This window comes from Calidris pugnax, unplaced genomic scaffold (genome assembly GCF_001431845.1).
Source record: "Calidris pugnax isolate Ruff unplaced genomic scaffold, ASM143184v1 scaffold56, whole genome shotgun sequence".
NCBI lineage: Eukaryota > Metazoa > Chordata > Aves > Charadriiformes > Scolopacidae > Calidris > Calidris pugnax.
The window spans coordinates 8,230,709-8,241,757 of record NW_015090839.1 but is presented as its reverse complement, the minus strand read 5'-3'; the positions used below and the strand labels follow the sequence as shown (position 1 = coordinate 8,241,757).

The 11,049-nt window shown below is 42.4% G+C and overlaps 1 protein-coding gene across 1 annotated transcript in view; it reads right to left on the bottom strand.

The window, feature by feature from the left end:
- Positions 1–400: 400 nt before the first annotated feature.
- EGLN3 (egl-9 family hypoxia-inducible factor 3) overlaps positions 401–11,049 on the bottom strand; it is a 30,481-nt gene continuing 19,832 nt past the window's right edge. Inside the window, exons 2-5 of the mRNA XM_014942075.1 lie at positions 8,417–8,536; positions 6,369–6,505; positions 5,599–5,672; positions 401–4,203 (exon numbers count right to left, since the gene is read on the bottom strand). Coding sequence (XP_014797561.1) covers positions 4,166–4,203; positions 5,599–5,672; positions 6,369–6,505; positions 8,417–8,536 — 369 coding nt within the window. The 3' untranslated portion in view covers positions 401–4,165. The remainder of the gene's footprint in view (positions 4,204–5,598; positions 5,673–6,368; positions 6,506–8,416; positions 8,537–11,049) is intronic.

Below are 11,049 nucleotides of genomic sequence, written 5' to 3'. Positions count from 1 at the left end.
GGGGAAAAACCTACTCACGGCTGCAGGAGAAAACTGTGGGACTCAGGCTGGAAAGTAGCAGGGGGAGGATGTGAACACTGTTAAAAATAAAACTTATCAGACGACAATTGAATCATGAGAATGTTATCTGGTTCAACAGGAGTGTGAAAACAAATAGGCATTTCAAGAAGAGGGTCACTAACAAGGTAAATAACTTCAAAATAGCAGGAAGTGACCAAGGAAACGTGCCAAGCTGATGGCAACAAACAGAGCTCTCCCTAACAGCAGACAGTGTTGGCCACGGATTACGGTGTCACCTCTGGTGCCACCATCCTTCACCCAGCCATGTGGCACTGCACCCACCTTGCCATAACCCTGGCAAGGTAAGACACAAGACTGAAGAGATTTGCACAGGACAACGTTTAACATGACCCAGTGTTTATTGACTCCTGCCACCTTTTTTTTTTTTTTAAATAGTAACAGGAACACAAAGTGTGATGTATGGTAAGACACTACTAGGGGTTTCTATATCAATCAGATGCAAAGTGCCAGCATTGTTGACCAGCATACAACCTGACAAGAGAAGATGTAGTCATAACTCACTCTCAGATATCTGCTGGGAGTACAGCACAGTCAAAGTAGAACTAGTTATTTGCCTGCAAATAGACAGATTTTCTTCTAGATGCAAGTGGTGTTAGAGCCAGCTATTTTGCAACAACAACAAATACATATAATATTTTCCAACATTTTAAAAAACGCAATAGAAATGACTAAAACTGTTTAAAGAGAGAAGAAAAACGAGTGGATCTTTTTAAACACTACTTTGCAGAGGCCATTCCTCACAGAACCAGACATAATCTACTGAAAATAAGATTTATTAGAGGCTACTTTGCTCAAAAGGCCAGTGGTTACAGGCTTAAGAATAAAAATATTCTCTTTATTTTCAGTACGGTCACCTGGCCATTTTCCTCCCCGCACAACAAAAACCACCTGTCAGAAATTGTGGCTTGGTGGCTCTGCATATTTTTCCAATGCAATTGCATTTGGAAAGGCAACAATATTTCTTAAAGACCCATAAAAAACTTCTATAACGCACATGTAGCATGTAACATCTTCACAGATATGAACAATGAAGGCACATTACCTAAAGATTGAAGAGACCCAATAAAACTTTTGGAGAATTAAAAATTAAATGCCTTAGAGAAAACACTCTTTTTCACAACTGGGTGACAGATGTTTCAAACAGTTTGCCATGACAACAAAACACAAGGAAAGAGTCTCCTTGAAACACTGCCCCTTCTGCAGCAGTCTGCTTCCCCCACAGTTCTTCAGACAATTTCCTTCTTGCAGAGCAGTTTGCAACAATTTCAGAGACAGGCAAGAGAAATATGTATAGAAAACATCAAGCCTGTGGATTCCTACATGACCAACACCTAGTTACCGCTCAAACCCCCAATTAAACTACCACATCTTCAAGGACATCATCCCACTGATCTGGAAACAGGGTAAATGTCTGGCACAGGACTGAGGAATTGGTTTCAAAATCTCAACCTTTTTTTTTTTTTTTTACTTAATTATATGTGTTAATAAAGAAAAAGATAATGCGCTCTGCCACGGAATAATTACCCTCTCCTCTACCTAGATCAGGAAGCTATGGGCTAAAAATTAAAATATGTACTTTATTTACAATAAATGCGTCTATACTGCTCCATGCTCCATCCACCACACGTGCTGACCACTGCTGGAGCCCGGTGGCAGCAATAGTGGTAACTGAAGTACCTTTCTTTTTCAACCTTTATACAAAGCCTTTCCCCTCCCACCTCGTCATTTTTCCACTGTTCTAAGCTCCAGTGAGATGTGTACTAACATCTCTTTCTAGTGCATTTTTTTTAAGATTACAGTTTCTAAAGGCAAAGCAAGGCTTGCTCTGTTCTGTTTTAGCTGTCTTTGCCCTCTTAAAAATCATGTAGGAGTTTCAAATTTACGTGCCATTATCAACTTTGCATAGCAATACAACAGGTTGGGTTCCTCCCCCCATAATAATCCTGTGCCCCTCCTTTTTCAACACCCACCATCTTTCAAAGGGTGACCTCTCACTCTCAGGGAAAAGCTCTCTTTCTCCTCCCACATGAACATCGCAGAATGAGAATTTCAAGTTATTCTTAAGTAAGTTTCCTTCAAGTCTATGTTGTGCTACTTAGAAGCAACTGTAGTGGAATAATGTTTTCCCTAACATTAAAGGACATTTATCAGATTATTTGCCTTTTTCTAGTCTTGATTTATAAGAATATTTGTCACACATTCCCTCATATTCCTCTCTTAAGGTGCACAGTGGTCAGACTGAACAAAGTCCAGCCCTTAAGACCATAGCTGGATCTCTGGGAGAAGCCAGAGAGAATGAGGGGTTCCTTAGCACTACCATATTTACATTCAGAATTCAAGGACAGGCTGAACGATGCCCAGTGGTTTGGTTTTTTTTGTTTCCTTTTTTTTTTTGAAGAGACAGAACTGCTTAAAAAAATACTCCATTTCTATTACCATTTTTAATGCCATGAAAGTTACTTTTTTTCTGGCCTATGCAGGTGTTACCCTTCTGTCGCTGGTGTTCCCCAGCTTCTCATTCCCCAGTGTGAGCGTGACAGAGCTGGTGTGCAGACCCACCACTGGCACAGCCTGGTGAACCAGTGCAGGGGCCAGCAGTACAGACAGACAGACAGACCACCTTCACCACCGCGGCCGGGTGTTACATGAAAACATGGGACACTGAATGGGACATTTAGTAGGGTCTGACAGACACACTGACAACATCAGACAAAACTGAATGCAAGTTGAGTGTATTAGGTTGAGAGCAATTAGTCTGAGTGATAAATACATCCACCGCCAGCTCCCAGCTTCATTAAGAGCTATTCTGAACTGCATAGTAAGTGCTGGTTGTAGAAGCTTAGGAAGATTGGAGATAGCTCACCACTTAATCATTGAGTATAATAAGTTTTAAAAAAATAATGGAGAGAAAAAAAACATGCTTTGCCATTTGAACAACTCTGGTCTCACAGCTTGGGCACAGCAGCAGTAGTTACCTGGCGTAACAGATCAATTGAAACTGAATCGCTGTTTCATTCAAATTACATACGCATGCAAAAGTTAAACAAGTGTGTTAACTAAGGATAAGCAGCATAGAAATCAAGTCCAAGTAACCCATTATTTATCATACATTTGTCAGACTGCCAGACATATCTTTTCCTTTCAGATTCATATCTGCCATACAAAATATAGTAGATGGAGAAATCATGAAAATAACACTTAACTCTACATATCATAAGCCTTTAGCGCCAATGCATTGTGTGCCATCAGCCTTCAAAGTTTACCAGACTTTTGGGAGAAAACAGCTGCTTTACCAAACCGTGAAAATATAAAACGTACAACCCATCCTGCTCAGAACAGAAGGGAAATGGTTTTACAAATTTGTGGACAGATGCATAACTACTCCCCCCTCAGTCCTGGGACAGAAAGGGCAGCACAACTGCACAGCTAGAACTTCATTCTTGAAAAGCAAACAAAATCCAGGAAATGTGATGACTGTGTAGACACACACAAAAAAAAACCTATCTGTTTGGAAGGTCATACTATTGAAGAGCTGAGCCAACGCTCCGCACAGCAAAGTGATGAACAGTACATCAACAGGCCCATGTGGGACAGACCATAAGATGACACTCTACAAAAATCCAGTTTGATTTCACATTTCCAATATCTCTCCTTGCCCATTAGCAGTCTGCCACACATTTTAAACTTGTAAAGCTCCTTCCCATTGAGCTAGATTATTGCCCCCCCCATAAAGTGCAAATAAGACTCAGTTTTTTACCACTAGTTCCAATGATCGTTATCTTGGTTACAAGAGTGATCAAAAGCCAGTTGGCTGAGCCGCTACCACTAGGCTTAATGATACTCTTTTTTTTTTTTTTTTTTAAACCCTGGTTACTTTTTCCAGCAAGAGGCAAATAGAAAACAAGCGTTTCTTCTGCCAGATGCAGGCATGACAGGAGGCTGCCTTAAGTACCATCAACGTAAGATGCACGTGCTAAACACAACCAGTGCGTTCTTGTGCATAACAATAATTTGCCCTTGTTTGCTGGAAATGGAAGTCATCTTTGGGATCTTATTTCTTCACAAAGAGTTCAGGAACAGTTGACTAGTCTTCATTAAGAGGTGCTTCTCTCTTCCTTGCATCTACACGGAAAAGATGAAAAGAGGAGAGGCAGTTAAGCCAGGGGGTTCTGGCAGCATTCATCTGAAAACTTAGAAACAGAATAAAGTTGCTTTGTTTTCAATGGACCACTTTCTACACGTGAATTCCACATGAATTCACTACATGGACTGAAATGTTGTACAAATCCACAGCATGTTAAGGAGATGCTCATACCAAGGTTTTGTATGTTTCGTACCTTTGCCCTGTTGAAACTGAAGCAGTCTGAATGCATGAGACTGAATGCATGAGACTCATGCACTCTTTAAGTATCCCAAAAACCTTTCAGATCTGTGATCCTTTTCTCCCCACTCTTGGCCCCTTGCTCATGATCCCCTTTAAGGGTGAAGCCAGTATTTGCATTACATACTAGCTATGTAGATGACAATAGTCTGTTCTCAAAAGCATTTGACTAATTACAACTTTGCTGGTCTTCAGCTGCATAGAACACATTTTAAAAAGATGAATACTCTCCATGCCATATTTTGACAAACTGCCTGAAGTAGTCTCCGAAGACCAGATCTTAAACTGCTCCAAACAGCCAATCTTTGAGCATGGACCCGGGACACATCTGGACAACTCAGTCCATCACTTGTATGCCATTACTACAGCAGTAGGAGGTGGGGCTGCAGTTAAGAAAGTTGGGGTCACCTATTCCTGGGCTTCTGCAGAAGTGTCTGTGGGCTGACTAAGCTATCTGTGAGACCCAGCTGGATGTAGGTAGCTGATGAAGTGCACTATGTTCACAGCTACTCTAGCAACTGCCTGCCAAACCATGCACATATATATTTCTAAATTTAGTTTCTTTCCAACTCATGATCTATACATTCCAAGGTCATTATGAATATACCCATTCAGAAATTACTTGTAAATTGAAGACAGATCCTTTTTGCATTACTGCAGGCCTCAACTGCCCTTTTATTAATATATAAGACAGGCCCTATTCGGCCAGAACATTTACAGAACGTGATTATGAAACTGTTTGTGTAAGTCTCATGACTTTGTTCTAAACAAAGTTTGGAGGAGAAAAAAAATATACTTCCCAAATAACAAAAGAGGAGCTTAGAAACTCCCAGTGACTGGAGCGGTCACCTGGGGCGGGACAAAATCCCAGCAACCATTTGGGAGAGAAATCAGAAACTGCCTCTCCTGTGTCCCCCATCACGCTTCATCAGGGATACTGACGCCAGGCCTGAATCTTCTGTCACAACTTCTCCACTTCGCATAAAATAACTGGCTAGTGATTAGAGATGAAAGAGCTTTCTAAAAATTAATGTCATACCCATCTAGCTACAGAGCTCTTCCCAGTCTGTCTCTGACTTTGGAAATATCAAAATGCATTAAATTCTTTCCAGTGAACACTTATAAAAGAATCATACCGGTTAAGTTCCTGAACTTTTTTTTGGCTTCTGCTCTTTCTTCGGCATCAAAATACCACACAGTCATGGCATATCTATAAAAGAATAAAAAACTTGTGTTTGTTTCAACTTCTGCTATTAAAATAGAGGCCTGAATTTTTATGCTCATGGAGAAAGCAAACAACAAAACTGGACTAGTAGATAAAAAAAATAGGATGCAAATGCCACATCTTTATAGATGAATATAGATAGCATTTTAAATGTGTGTTTTATCAAGTCTGATAGAAATATAGGTGAGAATTTCTGCTTGGAGGCACAAAAGAGTGCACAGCCCCTGGCAGAGGGCAAAAGTAGCTTACAGACCTTTGCATGTTTTTCTGTTCTGGGATGCCCACAGGCAGCTTGGGGGTTGCCCTGCATCATATCAGCTTTCGTAGCCTGTTGACAGATGGTAGCCCCAAGAATCCCTACAGTGTTACGAGGGCAAAAGCATAACCCAGCATCTCCCAGCGAAATAGTGCCTGGCTTGGATGATTTCTCCAGTCAATAGTAAAAGGGCTTTTTTTGTATCACACAAGGAATTTTATCAGTCAAGCTTGTTTTTCCTCATTTGATGAGAGAATTCCCCATGAATCAAAAACATAAAATCCACTCAAAATCCAGCCATCTATTTTTTATGCACATGTGCATTTAAACAAATACATAATGGCCATAATTTTAGATACAAATACTGGTAGAAAGGATGCTTTGCTTTTTCCTGGCCAAATATCAATACCAAATATGCTACTTACCTGGTTGCATAAGAAGGCTGGACTTCATGTGGATTCCTTCGATCTGACCAAAAAAACAGTAATCGGTCAAAAATCGGCTCAACATCTGCTACATAGGACTTTCCTTCTGGGAATATCCGAAGAATTCCACCATGCAGCTGAAAGAAAAGGAAAGGTTGCTTTTTTAAACATATAAACACCCACATATTCATGCAAACAATGACTTATTTCTCCCTCCTCAGCACCCAACAAATAGGGAATAAACATCTAATGATAGCCAAGACAGCTACATGACAACATTGGAAAATCATACACTGAATCGCTTGGCCACCTTGATTTTCGCAAACAGTTTGTCATGTTTCAGCACAAACATCTGGCAAAAGTAAATGAACCAAGATAAAGACAACACTGGCCCTGTAACAAACACTGGGAGACTTCTGAGCTCCCAGTAACATCTCTAGAATCAGTGAATACCACAAGGCAAGTAAGGGGTGCTCCACTGGACCAGTCTGAGATCAGACTCTCCTCCCAGTAATTGCTAGATACTGCTTGTGGCATTTCAGAGCCTGCACTTGAACATGTAGGAGTTAACGTTTACACCCTGGGGAAGAGTGAAGTCTGTTCTATTGTGGGATTTATAATAAACTTCTAATAAATGCATTATCTCTCCCAGCCAGTCTTTCCCCTACTTATGACATAGCCTGGTTTCTCTACCGCATCGTTTCTTGCTTTCCATGTGCCACAAATTTCAGGTAAAAAATCTGATGATCTGCACGCACCGTAGAACAGATGCAGATGAGCTCTGCCTCCTCCTTGCTGCTGTTAGAGGGCTCTTCGGAGGCTTTTATGGTACACCACAGAAAGCAGAGTAGATGCTGTCAACCCAGCACTGACCTGACTTAGTACCTCCACGTGGCATGCAAACCTCAGTAAGAAACTAACAGGTCAGCTTTAAAGCAACATGGTTGCTTTCAAAGACCAGCACGGCTATATTGCACCTCTTCCAGCTTACATTTGCATAAAATTTCCATCACACTCACAAAATACTCTCCACCAGTTTCCTGGAGTTCAGTTAGCTTTCTTACACTTGGGTGTTTCATCACTACCAGAGTAAGAATGCAGTGCACAAAATAAATTGGATATTTGCATTTCCTCCCACATCTCCTCCTGCATTTTATTACATTGAGATGTCTCACTGCCATACTCTCCACAAAGGACTGGGATTTTCTCCAGCAGTGCATTTTTCAGTGGCATTGCCTCTAAATCTGAACTCGCTTTTGGGGGTTCACAGTACTTACATGTGCTTAAAGAGCATCCACCTGAAGTGGCCAAGCCAAGTTAGAGAGACAAAAAACATTGGGCAGTTTTCAGTAGATAATCCATGCGAATTGTTTGTGCCACATTATGACAACAGAAGGGTAAACAGAGATCTGCAATTTTACAAACCTTTATTTTGTTTCTAACCTAAAGGTGTGGTAAATTCAAGGCTGACTTTAACACCTTACAGTAATAAGGACAGAAACAAGAGCACCATCCTAGCAAGAGACCCACTAGTGAGTCAAAAATGGAGAGGACAAACCAAGCCATGTTCTCGTTCCTCTTACTAAGCCCCATCACTTCATAAGTAAGAAAACCCCAAAGGCAGCTGAAATCTTCCACAGGTTAGCCTGAAGGAACAATATTAAGAACACTAGAGTCCAAAATTTGGGCTGTCATTTTACTCTGCTCCCAGAATCTACTTATTCTGTAGTGGATTGTGTTTTTCTTTCTAGTGCTCCATTGCTCTTTCCTCTAAACAAAGTGCAAGAGCCAGCAGCCCAGTGCTTAGAAGCTTTATTCTATAGCAACAAAACAGTATGTGTGTGGGATGGGAGAGAGAACAAGGAAGCAGTTCAGATTCTTACTTCCAAAGGGTTGCCATAAACACGAAGAAAATAAATGTAGAGATGAAGAATGGACCAGCTGTTCAAAAGTTCACCAGAGTTCACAGAATCAACTGACAGCTCCAAAGCCCTGTTTCTTAAGCAGTTTTTCCTTCATGTTCTGCCTCAAGCCCGTGAGTTACTCACCTTGGAGTCCCAGTTCTTATTCAAGTAATAAATACAGGTGATGCAGCGCCCGTCGCCATTTGGATTGTCCACATGACGAACATACCCAGTTCCATTTCCAGGATAGCAAGCGACCATAGCCTGAATGAAAGATAAAGACTGTTAATAAATAATAAATAAATAATTCTATGAGATGTCCACCTTCAGGAGTTTTTTTTTTTTGCTAAACACCCTCCCACCACCAGTTTGGCTCAGCATTTTTCAGATACTCAATCCAAAACCTACAGCAGACACCATCAGAAGGTGTCTTTGCACAAGCTTCTTTCACTGGGTGAGCCAGTGTGAAATTCCAAACTGGAAATAAGTACCCTTCATATTTCACAATATATACACTAAAGGAGGAGAAGAAGAAAAAAAAAATAGAATTAAACTAAAACACTAGTATGTATGGTACAAGTTTGTTGTTTTCCACAAGCTACGTGACTTTGAGGCTGTTTCAGCTGAAGTTTGCTTAGGTTTCTAAAGCTGAGCAGTCATTGCAAAACTGATTTGCCTGTCATAATGAAAGTAGAAAGCGATCCCAGGATGTCATGCCTTACTACCACCGTTCTCCTCCATTCATATCTTCCAGTTCCTGTCATATACATCCCTATGGTCCAATACAAAGTGAGGGTCCCCAGGAGGCCTGGGTAAAAGTCCGTAGAGCAAAGTCTGCAAAAATCTGCAACTCCTTTGTGCTATGTTTGCATTGGGCTGTGCATGTTTGCTTTCACGGACTGAGCCACAGAACTAACCAAACAGCTTTCAGAAGCATACTTCTCTCTTTGATCATCTCCAGACTTGCTGATACGATCGCTTAATTCACAGTTTGTTTAAATTGCAGCTTGAATGATGAGATAAGACTAACACGAATAACTCCAAACCACACAACAGTCAACAGGTCTTAAAAGGGTTTTTACAACAAAAATGTATCAAACTTGAGTTGATACTATTAGCAGAATGCAGGGAAGAGTGGGTGAGTTTGCTGGTAGGGTACCAGATCTTTGTCTCAGGGTCACCTCTTCACTATTGGGACTACTTGGTAGTGATACGAGTCACCTACCACGGAGTTTAGCCCACAAAAACTGTGGCAATAGAGTCTTGTTCCCACTCCTCACATCTCCTTTCATTGCTTGCCAGTATTAGCAGCAGGAGTGATGGGAGACGCTGGGCTGAGTTTGGTTGGAAAACTGGACACAGTGTCCAGATGTGCTGTCCCCAGGGCTGAGGAGAGGGTGATAATCTCTCCCCTCAATCTACTGGCTGTGCTCCTGTGACTGTTGCCCTGGATGCTGCCGTGCAGGGTCACACTGCAGGCTCACGTTCGGCTTACTGCCACCAAGACCATCAGGGTCCCCAGGCTCCCCTGTGGACAAAGCTGCCCCAGCCTGTCCTGCTGCAAGGGGTTCTTCCTTCTCAGAGGCTGGACTTCACATTTGTCCATTTTCAATTTCATAGAGGTTGCCGCTGGCTTGTTTCTCCAGCCCATCTGCGTCCCATTCGGTGGCAGCCCTGCCCTCAAGTGCATCAATTGGTCCCCCTCAGTTTAATGTTATCTCCACACTTGATGAGAGTGCACTCTGCCATCTGCTTCAGGTTACTGATACAGGTAGTCAACAGGTCAGGTCCTGTGACAGACCCCCACAGTGCTCCATTTGTTAGCAGCTTCTAGGTATAACACAGCTCATTAACCATCCAAGCCCAACTATCCAGCCAGAATTTTTATCCATTTAGTTTTCCATCCATCCAGACCATAACATCCTAAGTTGGGATACAACATGTACATGCCTATCCCACAGAATAAGGATGTGATTGTGCACCATTTATGTGAGCTGTCCCCAGTACCTTGCCAAGCACAGCTGGTAACACTGCAGACTGACAGTATGGGCTTTACCAAGAGCAACTGGATTTTTTATCCAGGAACAGAGGTCTTATTTTCTAGTTCCTAGCACACGCTAAAGCCATGCTGTTCTCAAGGGACACACAACCAGCCAAGGTATAGCACACGCTGTTTTAATCACAAAGGCAATTGTATCATGCCAACACACACTGGCAGAGAAGTGACTGCCAGCCAGCACGATGGATCCCCTGGACCAAGAATGAAAGGCTATTGACAGGAGTCGGCCAGTTAGGACAGGTGTACACATACAGCTGCAAAAATACTGCTCTGCATTTCAAGCCAGGTATGAATCAATTTTCCTTCCTCCCCACAAGCACCAGCACACGAGGAGCTGCAGGCAGCAGCAGGTCACCGGGGCCCGCTCCTCGCCCTGACACCTCAGGCCTCAGCTGCTGTGGGGCTGGTGGCCGCCGGGATAGGAGATTATGTTGAACAAGAGTGCATACCTTTAATTCCCAGTAATAAGCCCTCTTCCATCACACCTGGCAGTTGGCTAGGTGCCTTACCGTAGGTCCTGTCTGCTCTGCTGTCATTCTGCTGCTACAAACAGCTCCACAACTGAACTTACATTTCACTACCAGCCTGAGAACAGCGGTGAGGGCCACCCTACAGCCTAGCGCTGGAACAAGCCAGGCTGAGGGGCACAAGCCTGGTGGACACCACAAGCCAGCTGTTAATCACAACGTAGAAATGGTCCAAGGGAGCGGTAGGCTCA